At 42.2% G+C, this 18244-nt stretch overlaps 2 protein-coding genes and 1 long non-coding RNA gene across 5 annotated transcripts in view; 1 reads left to right on the forward strand and 2 right to left on the reverse strand.

Moving 5' to 3' along the window:
• Positions 1–147: 147 nt before the first annotated feature.
• LOC117768155 lies at positions 148–17647 on the forward strand. Its single transcript, XR_004615014.1, has 3 exons — positions 148–702; positions 13268–13271; positions 17637–17647. It is a non-coding gene; the product is annotated as an uncharacterized LOC117768155 (long non-coding RNA).
• ubac1 (UBA domain containing 1) lies at positions 1332–8506 on the reverse strand. The gene is made up of 10 exons (XM_034596306.1): positions 8040–8506; positions 6650–6770; positions 6481–6554; positions 6239–6346; positions 6017–6119; positions 5727–5835; positions 4570–5050; positions 3848–3934; positions 3421–3559; positions 1332–3110 (listed from the first exon to the last, which is right to left on the reverse strand). Exons 1-10 carry the CDS (start codon positions 8175–8177, stop codon positions 2995–2997), a joined length of 1476 nt encoding a protein of 491 aa, XP_034452197.1. The 5' UTR covers positions 8178–8506; the 3' UTR covers positions 1332–2994.
• LOC117768146 (neurogenic locus notch homolog protein 1-like) overlaps positions 10008–18244 on the reverse strand; it is a 42258-nt gene continuing 34021 nt past the window's right edge. For 2 of the 3 annotated variants that reach the window (XM_034596275.1, XM_034596273.1), the window contains exons 28-34: positions 16531–16744; positions 16130–16220; positions 15699–15864; positions 14129–14427; positions 13180–13327; positions 12994–13091; positions 10008–12864 (exon numbers count right to left, since the gene is read on the reverse strand). In XM_034596275.1, the coding sequence (XP_034452166.1) occupies positions 11485–12864; positions 12994–13091; positions 13180–13327; positions 14129–14427; positions 15699–15864; positions 16130–16220; positions 16531–16744 (2396 nt within the window). In that variant the 3' untranslated portion in view covers positions 10008–11484. The remainder of the gene's footprint in view (positions 12865–12993; positions 13092–13179; positions 13328–14128; positions 14428–15698; positions 15865–16129; positions 16221–16530; positions 16745–18244) is intronic. The other variant, XM_034596274.1, reaches the window with a different exon arrangement.

Consider the following 18244-nt stretch of genomic DNA (forward strand, 5'->3'; position numbering starts at 1 on the left):
TGTATGGTTGGATTCTCTTCTGTACTGGAGTGTTGAAAAATGTAATAATAAATTTGTACACTTATTTAAATCTTGAAATTTATTCTCAACATTTTGACTCTATTCTCAAAATGCATGTGAATATAAAATGTAATGTAAAGACATTACTCCCTCTGTGTGGACTTACCCCCCATCTAACTTTGGTCACTGTGGTAACCACTGGTTATACCGTGGTTACTGCCCCGGCCTTTGTCACCGAAAAACCACACAGAATCCAAATAATACAGCCACAAAAAATAACTTTAATGCGATAGTGTTTCGGACGCCAGTAGCCATGAGGCTGTTTGAATGAACAGACTGTGAGAGTATATTGCATAGGTTGTTGATCTGGTACAGTCCTGCATGAAAGCTGAGTGAAAACAATAACCTGTGACTCCAACCACTCTTCACTGATCCAATAAGTAGTTCAACCAATTTTGTTCCTTTCTGTTCCTGTTGACGCCTGCATTTTTATAAAACTCGTGCAATCTCCCAGTGTCTATTTCAAGAGAGACATTATGTATTTTTGATCCCTGTCTTTATTCAAAAGCATTGTTTTTCAGTTTGAGAGCTGGACTGATTGATTTCATGATCAAATTTTGTAATGCTTGCACTCAAAACCCTGCGCTCACACTCAAATAACCCCTGCTAGGGTTAGATCTGCTGTGCTAGAACTCAAACTGTGTGCTTGCACTCAGATATTTTGTGGCTTGGATGGATTTCCTGCACGTGACATAATCCCACCCTCGTTGTGGTTAAAATAAACGCCCTGTACGGGACTCTCAAAGAAGTAAAGCTAACACACCCACCACAAGGGGGGGACAAGAGCAAATCTAAGCACCAGCAGGAGTATCTGAGTGTGATTGCAGGGTTTTGATTGAAAGTATAACAAAATTTGAATTTGCATTAGTCAATAAGTTCTGCTCTCAGACTGAAAGACAACGCTCTTGAAAAAAAGGGCGGTAAATAAAAACTCCATTATTATTTGTATGCATTCCAGTGACAAGAATGGAGGTGGTAAAACAGTTGATCACTGTGGACTAGATAAAGGGTCCACTCCAGAGCAGCCCGGCTTCCAGAGACTTGTGTGGACTTCACCCTCCATTCAAACACAACTTGAAATCACACTGTGACCTGTGAGTCTATGAGTACGTTTTATAATGGTTTGTAAAAACAAGATTTGAATCATTTAATTTGTTCACATTTGTAGATTAGCTTCGAGGTTTTGCTAAAAATGTTATGAACACAAAAACAAGTAACTAGTTTGGCTCCGATATAAACAATGTAATAATACATAGCTCAAACAAACACTTCTCTCTAAAACATTTAAATATTTTTCAAATATTGCATTTACAAAACCATTTTTCAGTGGTGCTCTCATTCATAAGCAAAGTTCTAGGCGGATTAGTTAAAGCCATTGTCAGATGTCAAACTAGAAGGGGGTGGGGGGGTGGGGGGTGGGGGGGGTTGAGCAGAGGTTTGCCGTAACGACAGGTTTAGAAAAACAATCTCAGCCTCCCTGAGCAGAAAGTCACATCAACACCACATTTTAAATATAGAATAAAAACACTCAAAACCTTGGCAAAACACACCGTCCTCCATATTGTTTTTTGTAACTCCCCTGTACAGTGAGAAGCCAAGTTCACCTCGATGTAGCTAGAGAGTTTAAGTGCTCAATGCAAAGGCTAATATTGTATAACACACGCCTCATTGCAGTGCACACTCATCAAATCAAATATATTTCTTTACAGGTCAACATAAGTCCTCGCTATTGCACAGAAATATTGGGGTATTTTCAAAGGATACATCTAATGCCAAGGCAGGTTACATAGTGACGGTTTGGTTTGACAGCATAAATGTTCATTGCTCTCAAAAGAGAAAAGGAAAACCCAGTAAACCAGAAGACCCGACATTGGTTGCTTGTCGTAGACGCTTGCATCTCCAGTGTGAGCGTGCAATCCTCAAAATTCGGATTAAAGATTAAAAAGACAAACCCCCTTTGATAAGGTTTAGTTTCATTCAGCATCCCACTACAGCCTTTTGAGACATAACACACAAAAAAATCTGCTTCTGTAACTTCTCGGTGCTGTAGTGAGCGATATTCACAGACGTCAACAGGTGCTAAATGAACGCAACATTATAACATGACATTCAAGAGCACATCGACAATAAAACACACAAGCCTATTATATATATATATATATATATATATATATCGTTTTCTTGTAAAAACATGACTAAGACACAAACAGTTTAGTGGACAGCTTTCCTCTAAAAGGCCAGAAAGTCAAATAAATATTCTCGAAGAAGCTCCAAGGACAAATGTTCTCACACAGTCGACCTACAGTGACCTCGCAGGCGTGAACGGAGAGAGGTAACGCTGCAGCTCTGACAATCAGCCTCTCTAACAGAAGCAGTTCTTTTGAGGAGAACAAGACAAAGAAGGGGGAGAAAAAACATGACAGTGACAGAATTCTTCCAAACATTCCCCTCTGATGAAAAGTAACAATTTAAAACAGACAAAACTGTAAATTGATATTTAAATATTGCAGAACATACAAAAAAAAAGAAGTTTTCTTTGAACCGTAAACAAATTGATTTCTGATGTCATTTTGCACAAGGAGAAATTATATAAAATAAATCATGTCTGTCTTTATAAATTGTTCTCATTAAAATGTAAAAACAACATAGTAAATCTCAATTCTTTTATTATTACAGTAATAATAATGTTTATGTTAACATTTGTTTTGTATATGTTTTTACTGTACTGTTATAAATAGTTATATTTATATATATAACATTTTTATTCATACTCTGACTCCTCCAGCTTTGTGTTTATCAAGGCAAAAAAACAATACATGTGTCTCTACTGAGATACACGCACTTCCACACACACACACACACACGTATCCCAATATGGTCAAACACACACACACACAAGCTGCCACAGTCACACAAAGGGGTCACCAAAAGGCTCTATGTGCGATTGAGTGTTTGGAAGATTCTGGATATTTGGAGCATGACGGGACCAGTCTCGGGGTCGTTCATCCACTGGGTGCTGTTGAGAGGATTCTCCAGCATGTCTTCAAACGCTGCACACAAAACACGAGACACATTAGTGACACATATATTTCACAGAAACCAGCAGCCTGTGAATGTATACGTAGAAAACCTAAAAAAAAGTAAGGCATGTTCTGCGAGTCCATGACACCCTGAATGATAACAGCCACTAAAACTTAACCGTCAGTCCATATGACTTCATGTTTACGCTTCTTGGTCCATATGTCATAAGATATGTCTGTCATGTCTTAACAATACATTGTTCCTGTCTAAACTGGGGTCGTGAAGCAGCCCTCAGAGGTCACATTAGTAAAATCTAAGTTAAATTGGGCTAGACTGTACCGAGCAGAGTCTTGGGATTGGTTAGACCCAGCTGGACCACTGGATTCTCCAGGATGGCTTGGAACAGTGGGCTGTTGGTGTCAATGCCTTTGTCTAGATCCTCTGGAGAAGGTTTCCTGTCTCCCAGTAGCCACTCGCACTGCAGGAGGGGAAAACAGCAAGAAACTTTCTCAGTCTGTTTTTTGAAAATACAGTGATGTCTTTAGCTTTTATTTTCATACCATAACACGGCAGTTCATTTGGATCATTACTGTTAAACCAAGCACAGGAAGTTTGGGAATTGTTTAAGGGATAATTGCAGCAGTGGGCCAAACACCACCTGTGCAAATCGCATTAGAGCTTGTTAATTAAACAAAGGAGAATGTGAAATCATTAAGTCAATTCTTTTTTACATTACACATTAACAGTCAGGGATGTGTAAACGTACCGCGGCATCCTGTTGGTTGTTATTGACTCTCAGGGCATCAACCACCTCCTTCTCATCAAAGCCCATCTCCATCAATGCAATGACAGCCTGCAGAAACAAATAAAAGGTTTGCATGATCCGTCTAATTAACAAAGTCCTATGGAGCCCAGCATGTGTCTTGGGTACAAAAAGCTTATTTGTGCACAGCAGAAGAACCTAAAGAAGAGTTACAACCTCTCAGATGGCAGCTATGGTAGATAAATTAACATCTGTGGAAGCCTTATGTCGGAAGATGGGATTTTAATCACTTTCTATTTTTGGAGATAATCTGTAGCAGCGTTACTGGGGAAACCCTAAATTATAGAGAGGAGACTCTGAACACACACAAGGTTATAAATGAAACATTTGAAACCACTACGTAGCCACAAAGATACCAACACTTAATACTGATGATGCAGGTTTAAATATAATGTCATCACACTTGTATCTGGTAAAACAAATTCTACATTTTGCAGCAGAAAGGAGTCCTGACCTGTCTGTACGATTTGCGGGGATATATACACAGTAAAGGAAAGATTAAGTGTTTATAGGCACATCAGCTCAATTGGCAAAACAGTCTGTATAATGTGTGTAAAGGGAACCCTGTCTTCAACATAGCAGGTGTGAGTGCTGAGATGAGTTTTAGAAAAGTAAGTCATAGTCAAATTTCTGAATGAAAGCTCCGACTGGATAGAGCCACTCACTCTTGAGTCCGGTCTGAACTCCCGTTTCCTGCGGATCCTCTTGAAGATCTCCGTGAGCTCGTCCTGCCTGCCACTCTCCTCTGTGCTCGACTGGCTGGAGAGGCTGCGGAGAAGGTTGGGACCAGAGGCTGAGGCGGAGGCGGAGGCGGAGGCGGAGGCGGAGGCAGAGGCAGAGGCAGAGGCAGAGGCGGAGGCAGAGGCAATGGCTGATGCGATGGCTGATGCGGAAGCTGAGGCTGCGGCTGCGGGGCCTGTTGTGGCAGCTGCTGTGGCTCCTGCTGTGGCTCCTGCCGTGGCTCCTGCTGTGGCTCCTGCCGTGGCTCCTGCTGTGGCTCCTGCCGTGGCTCCTGCCGTGGCTCCTGCCGTGGCTCCTGCCGTGGCTCCTGCCGACCCAGAAGAGTCCTGGGCTGGTAGTGGCGTGTCTATAGAGGGGTCGTCTACATGTTCAATTAGCCACTCCATGGCCTGGGTCACTGACATGCTGCAGAAGGGAAGATTGAGGTGAGAGAGAAAAAAATAAATAACATGTCTCCAGAACAGATGACTCTAGTCCATCCAAATTCCTTAGGATACTTTCTAAGTCAATGATTTCAGCTTTCAACAATATAAATTATAATAACAATGCTGAGTGTGTGGAGTTGTGAGGATTTAAGCTACATCCATACCAATATGTTTCTGTTTTAAAACTAACTTGGGTCCACACAAGCGTTAGTGATCATGTAGTGATTATTAGTGATCATTCACATACACTGGGCCTGTGCCTGTGTCAGCAGGAAGCAGATTTGTCTATTCTGCAGCCGGTTGCTTACTTACAGAAAATACTGAGAATGAGAAAAGTAAGACGAGGGATTTCTTTTCTTGTACCAATGACGAGGTGGAGCTGTTGTTCACAGTGTTTACAACGTTTTGTCTCCATGACAGCCGAGTGACTGATAAGAACCAATCGGGAAGCAAATACAGGTGACTGCATCATTTTTTTCCATTTTGCCCATACATACTACATCACAGTCGCAGCGTTTTCAAGTTGAAATGGAACAGAGTTTCCAAACTTGGGAAACTCCAGAGTAGTGTGGATGACAAGCATAAAGATAGTAACAGTGATGTATTTTAAAACTAGAACATGGCAGTATGACTGTAGTTAACAAGTACAGCCTTACTGATTTAGTCTGAGAGATTTGATGGCCCTGCTCTCAGGGAATCCCATCTCAGTGAGCTGCTGAAGCGCCGTTTCATCCACCCGATCCTCTTCATCTTCATCCAACATTGCTACAAGACACACAAACACCGACACATTAGAGGACAGCTACTCAGGCTGAGAAATACATGGGAACTGTCAGGATCTGAAAAACACTATATGAGCTTCCATGCACTGACTTTGATGGTTAATATTAAAAAAGCACATAAACACAAATGCTTGGAAAGAGTTTTACGGGATTGTGTGGCTCACCATTGGCCTTTTTGAAGAGTTCAACAGCATCAGGGTTCAAGGCAAGAAGCTTCTGGGCGACTTCAATGAGAGAAACCAAGATTTTTCTGAGCTCTGTCTGAAACTGGAACAACACAAAAACACAAACACGTCAGAAATCAATACCAACTTTGATGCTTCCAATTTTAAACTGCAACTAAAAGTCTTATTCACAGTATAAGTTCATTATATTGAGCTTCTCACATCTCTGATATTGTGCTGGGTAACAGTGCGGTCAGTGTGGCGGGTGGAGAGGTTGCCGGTGGCTTTAAGAATCGCATCTTTGTCTGGAGCTTTGTTATCTTGTTTCTTCTGTGAAAAAACAAAAAGAGTTGAAAAGAAACAGGCAAAATAAGATCCCTCTTTTCTGACGCCGGTTTTGCAGAATTTGAAACATGATAAGGAAAAGCTTTATATCTTCTTCATAGAAAGTTGAATAAACTCACCTTTTCATCTGAACTAACTTCTGCCATCTTTGGAGCAGTCGGTGGGGGTCTTTTCTTTATGAGCAGCAAAACGTCTACAAAATAAATGTTTAACATGCTCAGTTCACGGAAAACAGTGTAAGATACTAATGACATAGTCACACAAATTATCAAACTGGGCTTTACTTACCTTTATCTTTGAGATTTTCATCAGCGACTGTTTTAGTGTCTGTGAGAACTCTTTCTGTAGCAGCATGAATAAGTTTGTGGTGGGTAAGTGTTTTGGGGTCTTCTAGACTTCCGTGTACATACTACAAAACAAGCACAACATAAATCAGCTCAGACACTTAATCTGTAACAATTTTGATAATCAATAAATCTTCTTAGTCATATATCGAGAGATAATTTGATGCTTTTCTCTTAGTCATATAATTGTAAACAAAAGAAACCTACAAGTAACGCATATTTCTTTTAATTTTAATCATTTACCGTTTGGTCTGTAAAATAGTAAGATAGTCAAATAGTAAAAAATAAAATCCATCACAGTTTCTGCGAGTCCAAGATGCTTCAAATGTCTGGTTTCCTCCAACTAACACGCAAATATTATACAGATGTTTGAAAACAGAGAAAATTTGAAACTGAGGTTGAGAACATCTTAGATTGGTCATTTTATCTTTCATGATTAATCCACGTGATGATTGTTTGATTGATTGAATGATTATCCATTCAATCAGTTAATTGACAACTGATTGTAGCTCTAAAGGGACATTTCATATGAAAAAAAGACAATTCAGTTGCAGGCTTCATCTGAGACCCTGGGGAATTGTGTTTTTAGTGTTATCTGATTTTTGATTAAATGATTTGAAGAATACTTGATAACTTTATAATTGGACTGGGCGATATAGCCGAAAACATTATCAAGATAAAAACGTTTATAGCCAATATCGATAATTATCATAATAAATGTCCCATGACACAACTCGTCTTCAGTAGTAAAGAATGACAACATTTGATAAACAAATGTTATAAAGTGCAGTGGCAGGGGATGACTGCACGAGCGAGTAGAAAAAAGCAACACAAGTTCTGATATATCGCCATCGATTGAAAATGATATCGCGATAATTATAGATATCGTTTCCTTTGCTCAGCCCCTACACTCTGTTGACACAAGCCCGGAATGCGATATTCACTTTCAACTCCCATCCTCACGCGTTGTGGTGTCACACAACGTGTTATCGGATCTGTGTGTTGTCCCACGTTGTCATGCGAAACACACATTAGAGCCGCACTTGCAGATGATGCCTTGGGCCATAGAAGGAGAGGAGAGACGGGCTTGGGTAATAATAGCCGGGCTCTCCGGACAGTAAAAGGGGGTAAAGTGTGTAGCGTTAGCCGCAGCTAGCATGAGAAGGGGGGGGGGGGGCGGCCAACCTGCTAAATTATAAATAGCAGAGTCTACCCAGTTACTATAAATACAAACCCACTGACACTTTACACAGAGGACACGATGGACCGCTGGTGACAGGACAAACACAGGGGGTGGGGGGACGGGGGGGGACACACAACCCTGGTGCACCTACATGTTTCAAGCACTTCTCCTTCAGTTTGTCCACGGTGGTGTCCTCCGTCACCTCCTCCAGCCACTCCGTGCCGTCCATGGTGCAGATGTGTATCTTCAGCACCTTCCCGGCGAATATCTTCTCCTCCTGGACGAACATAGCGGCGGTAAACACGACCGGGGTCCCGGCGGCGGTGGCGGCGGCGGTGGTGACGTTAGCAAGCCGCAGTTGCTATGTGCTCCTGGCAAGCTAAGCGTGCTAGCGGTTAGCGCCCAGCTAGCTAGCCGTTTGTTGTGTCAGTCCGCCGACAGCGGAGCGAGAGCGGCCGCCGGTCAGCGGGGGGACATGTCCGGGTTCCTCTGCGGGGCTTCGGGGCGGTGGCCGCCGGTTGCTGTGTCCGCCAAGTCGGTTTATTTCCCGGTGTTGACACGCGAGCGGGGCAGCCAGCGAGCAGCCTGTTTCCACTGTAGCGGCCGAACTTTGAACTTCAACTTGCTGCCACGGCGGTGCATCATGGGAGTCGTAGTCTTTCTCTTTGTCGCTGTCAACTCTAAAATCCAGTGGAAATGACACAAACAGATTAAAATGCAACAAATAATCCGTGATTATCCCACAAAATATGATTATACAACAGTACAAGGTCGTGAAGAAATATATGATACATTAGTTTAGGATATATAATCCAAAATATGCAATAAATTCTACATACATACATGTAAAATGATTATTTATCAACTATTTGTTTTTGCCTGTTTAACTCAATATCCAATGAAAATGACACAAACACAGAATAAAATGCACAAATAATCCGTGATTATTCCCAAAAATATTATTATACAACAGTAAAAGGTCGTGAAGAAATATATAATACATTAGTTTGATATATAATCCAAAATATACAATAAAGTGTACATTCATACATGTAAAATGATTCTATCTCACCTCATTTTTTTAACCTTTTCATTGAAAATCTACTGTTGTCTTTTATGTTGTATGTACAGTTGTAAGTATGTGGTTGTAAATAAATCAAATAATTAACTATAGATAATTTTGTGAACAGCTATGAATAAGATTTTGTGTTAAAACACCACATCTGCACTTTGTTGTCTCTACATGATTAATACCATCTAGAGCTGCAGTGATGAGAAAATTAATTCACATAATTGCAAAAATGCCAAAATCTTTCCATTGTTCCCATTTGGGATCAATTTCGGTTCATATTTGTCATTATACATTTTATAGACCAATTAACTAACCAACCAATCAAAGAAATTATTGTCAAAACTACAATGTCTTGCTTCTATTGTTAATTTGGTTCTTAACCTGTCATAAGAATGTCTAGATCACATAATTTAATGAAAGAGTTACATTATTGATTAATTAAGCATGCCTTTTTTTGTAAGTCACAATGTCGTGAAGCACAAGGTTTGTCAACAAATGATGCCAACATCTGCAAACATCAACTGGTGGTTGGCATCCTAATAAATACAGTAGACCTTCAAACATACAATGAATAGTCTCCATCTTATCTATCCTATATTCTAAAATCTTTTTTAGGTGTTTATTTATATGATCGCACAACTAACCTGGACCGAGATGGAATTCAAACATAATCATAGAAAGATTATACCTGTTGAAAACAGTAACTTGGGTGTGGTACCTTATTTTTCCCCTAGAAGGTAAATAGTGGAGATTTGTTTCAAAATGTACAAATTGCATAGATGCTGCAGCTGGATTTAAAAGTACATGAAATGTTGCACCACTAGATGGAGACACACTAAGTAAAATGATAGTCGGCCAATCAGCAAATGCAAAAATGAGTTGCTACTTTATATTGGGGAGAAAGTATTACAGAAGATAATACTGTGACTATTTTACTGGATCTATGATTGTGTTAGTAATCCTTAGCTTTCTTTAAGGATAAAACAATCAAACATAAAATATTACTCTTTAGAGGCCTTTATCATAATTTAAAGGAAAAAAAGACGGTTCTTTTGCATTTAAGACACACACGTGCCCTTTATTATAACAAGGAACATTTTTACAGATAGAAAATGAAAAGATAAAATACATTTCTTGCAAATCATAACTTTGAGAGGAAGGAAACATATTGCAGATATTACAATTTCACTACAACCATATGTTTTTTTTGTTAAATCAGAACAATTTCCAAATGATACTGGAGAACACAACTGAGAACTTATCCAACAAACTTTCTTTTCCCCATTTTACTGAAGTGTAACAAAAACATTTCATAACATACACAGATGGATGCCTCAGTGGATTTTTGTGTTACAGAACAGTAAATAAATATCAGTTTATAAAACCTCAATATTTATTATGTTTTTTCTTTTTTATGAGAAAAATGTCGCCTAACAATATATTGTATCTATTTGTATATAATTCCAATTTATTTATGCATAAGGGACAGTAAAATACAAAATATATATATTCTGTTCTGTTTGATATTTTAGAGGCTGTTGACTGGTGCGAGACCAGATCAAAATTGCATGCTTAAGACATCAGATTTCTTAAACAAAATCTTGCTTACACGGGAACATATTTACAAAAGGTTGAACACAGCCATAGGCTCAAACTAATAGGAGGGACGGGGGAAAATGAAGTTTCCTGCTCCCTCTGGACATCAACATACACTGTGGCCGACCGGCCAGTTCTCCAACACCACAGGACCAGCAGATACTCAAGCCTGTCTTAACCGCCAATCTCCAAGATGGCTGTATACTGTACACCGCATCACATCTCCACCACATCTCTACGTATGAATGCAATCAAATCTAGAGGCTCAACGCAACGCTGTTCCACCGATTCAGGAAATGTACACAACTCTAGAGTGTAACTAAGAATCACATAATATTTTAAAAGGGGAAAAGGACTTGTGCTTGAAACACAGGACATATCCTCCGCTAACTTTCTCCACTTGCTGACTAGAAGATTTCCCACATTTAACCACGAATTGAAATAACACTGAAACATAAAATGTGCTCTATAAAATGCCCCTTAATCACAATTTTTCTTTATAAACAAGATTATACAAAAAAAATATCAATATAAACAAAGAATGAGAAATCATATGAAAAAAAAGGCAAAGACTAAAAGTCCTCGAGGAAATAAATACCCAGTGTGTATGCTGCGACTTCACTGCAGAAAAAAAAAGCACTAAAAGAAAAGAGTCTCTAAAAGACCGTCTCTGTCCTGCGTACAAACCCAACACCATGGATCCCCGAAATTTCTGTAAGCAGGCAATGTGTATAAATAAAATAAGACATTAATAAATAAAAATAATGGATGAAAAGCAGGTGTTGCTGTTAGTATGAAAGCATATAAAAAAAAGTCCTATTAAATCTTGTTTACAACTTTGCCCTTTTTCTCATTTTTTTTTCACAGAGTGCCTTTTTTGTATAAAAAAATAGAGAGCAGCTCTTCTGGGCAGAAAGACGCATGCTCTTTATTTGAACTGTTCAGGTATATGTCCAATCTGAGCCTGCATGCTCGTCGGTGGACTCGAGATGCCCTCTGACCAGTCGGACAGGTTGGAATGAGGTGAGGAACTGGACCACTGATCGGGGGAGCCGGGGGAGGGCGTTAGAAAGGGGTGGTCAGGCACCTGGACCTGATGGTTTGGGGTGTTGTCCATGGGGCCTGAATAACTGTGCTGGGAGGGTGGGGTGAGGAACTGGGTGCTGGCCATTGACTGGTTGATGGCGGAGGGCATGATCTGGGTTTCCTGTGGCAGGATGGTGTGGATGGGCATGCTGGAGCTGCCTGTGCCCTGCTGGAGCTCCGGAGAACTCAGCTCACCACTGATGAAGCTCTGGCTATTGGCGCTGTTTGAGTTTTGATGCTGCAGCTGGATGTTCTGCTGCTGCTGCTGTTGTTGCTGCTGCTGCTGGAGCTGCTGCAGGTTCTGCATCTGCTGCATCTGCTGAGCCTGCTGCTGCATGATGAGGGGCTGCGGAGCCAGTCTGGTGCCCTGGATCCCCTGGTAGGTCATCATCTGAGACAGGCTGGTGGCGGTGTGGCCGTTGTGGAGGGCGGTCATCAACCCGTGTTGGCCTCCCTGGTGCAGACCTCCCTGACTGCCGGGACCTCCCCTCATAGGGTTGAACTGGCCTTGCTGGCCCATGTTGCCGTGCATCCTGGACAGCCAATCACACTGGCCGTTCATGGCGCCCTGGCCACCGGAGCCAGACACGGGCAGATGGGTGAGACGTGGAGGAAGCGGGTCAAACTGCATGCGAGCCAGCTCCTGCTTGTTTGGCATCACCATGTGGTTTACAGGCAGGTGTGGGTCAGACATACCCTGCAGATGGTTCAGGGATACAGATGGCGACTGCTGGAAAGGTGAGGTCATCATGGGCGGCGAGGCCACGTCAGAAACATAGCCGTGAGGAGACTCCAACGAGTCAACGGGTGACAGAACAGCCGAGCTGTCCAGGAGGTTCCCGGACTTCCCGTCCTGGGAAATCTTCTTCTTCGCCTTCATGTCTTTGCCGTCCTTGCAGCCGATGCCCTTGGTGCTGGGCTTGCGAGCCTTCTTGCCTTGACCATGAGAGTGTTGCTGCTTCATGCCGCCCAGGTAACCGTTGGGCGAGCAAAGAGGGGGCGACAAAGTGGTGCTGAGAGACCCTACATGCATGGGAGGACTTCGTACCAGGTTGTACTCGTCCATCAGACGCACGATGTCGTGATGCATTCTCTCCTGTGCAATGTCTCTGGGCAGCCGGTCCATGTGGTCAGTTATTTCCCTGTTGGCGAAGTGGTCCAGTAAGACCTTGGCGGTCTCGTAGCTTCCCTCCCTGGCAGCCAGGAACAGAGGTGTTTCCTCCTGAGGCAGAGAGAAAGGGAATCCACACGTTAAGAGATTCTCACATGCACAAGGTTATAATGTTTCAGAAATATGCTTCCCTGTCGTTTTACAGCACAAAGAGGAAGAAGAGACAGATTGTTTTCACACCTTGTTGTTTTGCATGTCCTTGTTGGCACCGTTTTTAAGAAGCACAATAGCAGCCTCAACGTTATTTACAGCTGCAGCCCAATGTAGAGCTGATTTACCTGAGAAGACAAAAAAAAGGTTATCGAATCTTCATTTGAGGCTTTTTTTCAGGACTAAGAAGTTTTCTAAGAGTTTTAGGTCCTTTACCGAAATCATCGATTGCATTGACGTCAGCGTGGCAGTTGATGAGCTCCTCCACCATACCCTCCACCGCCAGCCGGGCCGCCAAGATCAGGGGTGTGGTGCCGTCATGCATACGGGAATCCAAGTCTGTGGCGCGGTTCCTTATCAGAATCTACAGACACACAATAATTACATTTAATCTTAATATTATCCAATGGAAATTTCAAGGTTTTCAAACATTAAATGGACAAAGTACACTGTGAATAATTTGAAGTAAGTTTAACCTTTGGTAATTTTTGTCTGTGTTATTTGACAGCTTTACTTTATTTGGGATTTAACTACCAACTTCCTGTGGATTAACAAATTTACTGTTTAGCCCACAAATTCTCAGAAAACAATCAAAACACGAGAATCACAACTTCACAAAACCTCTTATTTACTCTGACAAACAATCTAAAACACAATTAACAGAACCATAAAACAAATTCATCAGCAAGTCATCACATCGTATTTGTACATCATAAAACATTAAACAGTTGTAATTGAACGATCCTGTTTTAATTTCAGTAAAATACATCAACTATACCACCTGGGAAATCGTTTTGAACTGCGAGATGCTCTGTTTTATAAGATTTTTTAAATATCGATAAAGCACAAAGAGTTGTCTGTTTATGTATGAAACATATCAATTAGTCAGTTATCTGTAGGAAGCCTGGGAGAAGAGGATAAAAACTGTTTATAGAAATGAAAAAGTTCTGTTTTGATTTCTCTTCTTGTTTTGTGTGAGTCTGCTCTTTTTTTTCTCCACATGTTTTGCAGTTGTAATACTGGAAGAAGATGTACATTTTTGTAAATTAGGAGCGTCTTGTAATCCCAAAAAGGGATGAAACAAATACATTGGCATGACACAGAAATAAAGAATTCATATTGTATGTTTAAATGTATGTAATTAATTTGGCACATGAGAGCTCACCTGGAAAACCCCCTGGGCGTCAGCTGCCACAGCAGCGTGCAGAGGCGTCCTGCCCATATTGTCCTGGATGTTGGCGTCGGCGCTGGCCTCCAGCAGGCGCTTCGCCGCGTCGGACCGAGCGTAGCGGGCGGCCAGGTGAAGAGCGGTCTCACCCGTACGGTCAGTCTGATTGTGGAGGTTAGCACCTTGGTAGATGAAGTCGTTGATCACGTTGGCGGAGGCGTCCTCCTCTTCCTCGCTGTTGCCGGTTTCTAAACCTCCCCCGCTGCAGGACGCAATCATCAGGGGCGTGAATCCATCTGGGGGAGAGGGAGGAGAGGGGGATATGAGAAGAGGCGCCTTGCAGGTAACGGACTGCGTGGTCAGCACCGAGCCAGCGAGCTGCTACAAGAAGAGAAGAGGCTGCACTTCAAAGCATCCGCCAGATCAAAACAAGGCAACAAACAAATCGAATGTGGATTTGACACTTTTGCCTGGGTTGAATCATCACAGCTCTCCTTTCGATAACGGATTCTGATCAAGGCCTCGGCACAGGAGAGGCTTCTGAGGGAAAGCGAAGCTGGGGGGATAGAGGCCGGGGCTTGTCAAAGCTAGGCTGCTGCAAAACCCAAACATTCATATCTAACTGTGAGAGGCAGCCCTGTCAGTCGCCTCGGATTCGTTTTCTCCTCTTCAAAAGGATCCCAAGCCCCAGATCTCGCAGATTTGGTCGATTCAAGTGCATCGATCCCCGGCGGGGGGGAAAAAAGTGTGCTCTCAAGTTCTTAACCCCGTTACTTTGATTGTTCATAGCTTTTGTTCAGGGAATTTGGCACTTATTACAAAATTAGGTTTTTGCATTTGATGCCTTCATTGGGTTTTGTAATGTGGAACAGAAAAAAAACACAGAGGCCCATTACTGGTCAAATGATTAATCTGATCAGGAATGAGTGTTTTCCCTCAGGCGCCTGGCTTCCAGTCGGCTGCTTTGAAGAAGATCCTTTACCCTGAGGACATGGGGCTTTAGCAACTCCTACATGCGCGATTACACACACTCATGTGCACACACACACACACACACACACACACACACACACACACACATTGAACACACAAGAAACGTGAAATGTTCCTTTAGAAAAGGCGTGAATCAATCTACACACACACACACACACACTACTAGAAATGTTTACTCAAAAACTTTCACCCCTTGATCAATATCACAAGCTTTGGCACATAAGTTAATATCAGTTCCGCTAACGAGTGAGTTTTCCATCTCAAATTATTTACATTTTTTTAAAGGTTTGAAGAGAAAAAATTATCCAGTGTTTCAAAAAACAAGCAAGAAATAAATAAATAAATAAAGCGCATTTTAGAAATAATTTTCCTTTCTTTTACATTAAATCTTCTTGAGAAAGTCACAAATTAGACTGATTTAATTAATATTTTCCAACACAATTATGATTGTGTGGAAATAATATTATTCTTTGTAAAAATAGGAGAATTTGATCTAATTAGATCCAAACCCACAAGCACAGAATCCCCTTTGATTTCCTTAATATGTATGTAATATGTTAAGCCTTCATCCCACCTGGTCCCCGGACATTGACGTCCATGCAGTCGTTCTCGATCTCGCCCTGAGGGGGTGTGGGAGCGATGGAGGGGACGCGCAGGTCAGCGGCGTCCAGGTGCTGCTGGGTCCACTGGCGGTGGTCCGTCTGGTCGTCCACCTCCAGGATCGCCTGCTCGTCAAACTGCTGGAACGGGGACAGCAAGAGGTTAGACAACTGGAGCTGAGCACGAGAGTTTCAATCAAATCACAGTATAATTCAATTTAGTTTGATGACATTATAAAAAAATCTGGAAAATTGAAAATTCACAAGAAAGTATTTTTTAAATCCCATATTGGAAAAATCTATATTTCCTGAGTATTTTTTTTGGAATAAGTTTTAAGTGGCATAAAATTCAAATTAAGTATAAATGAAATCTTTAAAATCTCAGTTTGTGTTTCCGTCTCCTCACCCTGAAGCGCTTTGCGTCCGAAGGCTCGTCCTCGCCCCAATCCGTCTGGGCGTCATCCATCAGCGAAATGTCCGAAGTGTTTTTCAGTGGCCTGTGAAGAAGCAGCAAACCCAGTAAAGATCCTCGTACTCTACAGCCTCCATCTCATCCGAGCCCCCCGCCGCTAATGGTGCAGCAATGCCGAAAAACAAAAGCATTGATTGAATCCACACCCCACCCCTCTGCCCCAGCAAGTCAATTAATGAGAACCTGCGATATCATTATCATTAATGATCCGGGCAACACCCTCCTTTTCCAAATTTTGACTGATCACCAGTTGGACCCATTTTGTCCTTCAGAACCAGCCCCTCGCCCGACCCGCACAGAAACAGGTACCCGCCGCTGAATAAACCGAAACTTACTTTAATCCCACTGAATCCTCTCCGACAGGCTCACGTCTCTTCTTCTTGCTGGTCTCTGTGGTCTTGAAGCCCTCGGGGAGCCAGAGGCGCCCGTGCTCATGGCGCCGCTTTCGGGCAGCCACCATCCCGACTCCGAGGAAGGCCAGTATCCCGACGCCGCCCAGGACCAGGTAGATGGGGTAGAGGTTCGGTGAGAGCTTTTGGTCCACGTCGCCTGGTAGGAACAGGGACAACATGGTCACGAGGGAAAAGACGTGGACGCCCAGGATCAGCCCGAGTGCCGGAGCAGAGCGAGTCCGGCTCTTCTTCGCCCCCGCGGCTCCCGCTCCCCGAAAAACACACCGCAACCAGCAGGAAGCTCCACAAACTGACTGCCGGTCCTCACCGTTGGTAAAGCTAGCTTCCACTACCTATTCAGTAATAATCAGAATTGCTAACCACTTTTCAGAAAAGAAAAAAAAAAAACAGGGATGGGGCGTGATAAAAAAAAAAGAAAGAGGGGAAAAGGAGAACACCAGCACCACCTCCTCTCTCCCTTTTCAACCTAGGGTACCAGGAGACAACTTTACCATTTCTTCTTTAAGAGAAAAAAAGGAGGGGGATTAATGAACTTCAAATTACTGCACGCGCTTTAAGCTGTAAAGACGAAGGATTTATTAGGATTTTCGAGATAACAAAGACTCCCAACTTCTAGCACACTCCCGATCAATTTTTCCCCTTCTCTTTTTTTTTTTTTTTCCACTAACGATTTTGAAATGATAAACTCCCCCAACCTAAACCCTCAGAGATGCATTAAGTCCTGGTATTACATTCAGCGAGGTGAAGGTTGCAGCAGCCCCTCACACTGTGGGATGAAGTGTGCGAGCGTGTGCATGTGCATGAGTGTGTTATCTGCGGACGTAAACGTGTACATGTCTGAGAAAGACGGAGATGGAGTGTTACTCTGTGTGAGGAGGGGATTGGTGGAGTTGATTTGCAGCAATTAACCATTTTGGAGCCCGAAGCCAGTGGATTTACACAACCAGGGAAGGATTGATTGTTTAGGCCATGAGATTCACAATTGCATTTGTTCACTGCTGCATAACAAATACACAATCAAAGAGCAGCAGGGTTAGGACCCGACCAGAGGGCGCAGCTGATACTTTGCGTTTGAGCGTGAAAAGCGCACGTGTCTCATCCACTCGTGTATGAGTTTGTACGTGTCACCATGAAAACGAGGCCTTTAATGAACCATAGCAACGTTTCGGCCGATTCACAGAAAATTGATTCTACATCACAACTGATCAGACTGAAAAACATTCAGTTCGGTTTTATTCTTCATTTCTGGCTGTTTGATTTTTTTTCTCCTACCAGAACAAGACGCCTTTGGTTTATTCTCAAATGAAAATCAATGACCAGACTCTTTGAACTAGTTTGAGTTGTGCATTAAAGGTAAATTATTTTGGTTGTGCAAATGCTGTTTAAAGGACGAGGATGGTGACATTCTCTGGTTTTGTTGTGGTCTCTCAAACTTCCATGTCTGTGGCACCATGTCAATTTATTCCCACTGAAGATGTTATCCTCAGGAATTTTTTGACAGCCACAAAATCTAAAATTGGTGCCATCACAGTTAAACTCAAGTCCTGATATTTCTCTCAAACCAGAATTCTGACGGACATGTACACTTTAAATTAACTCAGGTGTAATTTCAAATAAACTCTAATTTAAACAATCT

Source organism: Hippoglossus hippoglossus, chromosome 9 (assembly GCF_009819705.1).
Source record: "Hippoglossus hippoglossus isolate fHipHip1 chromosome 9, fHipHip1.pri, whole genome shotgun sequence".
Classification (NCBI taxonomy): domain Eukaryota; kingdom Metazoa; phylum Chordata; class Actinopteri; order Pleuronectiformes; family Pleuronectidae; genus Hippoglossus; species Hippoglossus hippoglossus.

What these genes read in the sequence shown, in the direction of transcription:
- ubac1 (XM_034596306.1), bottom strand. Translation starts at nt 8,177, where the DNA reads ATGTTCGTCCAGGAGGAGAAGATATTCGCCGGGAAGGTGCTGAAGATA. An exon ending in AGTTCAGACCGGACTCAAGA is followed by an intron (nt 3,935 to 4,569) that starts GTGAGTGGCTCT and finishes TTGTTTCTGCAG; the next exon opens with GCTGTCATTGCATTGATGGA. An exon ending in CAATCCCAAGACTCTGCTCG is followed by an intron (nt 3,111 to 3,420) that starts GTACAGTCTAGC and finishes TTTTGTGTGCAG; the next exon opens with CGTTTGAAGACATGCTGGAG.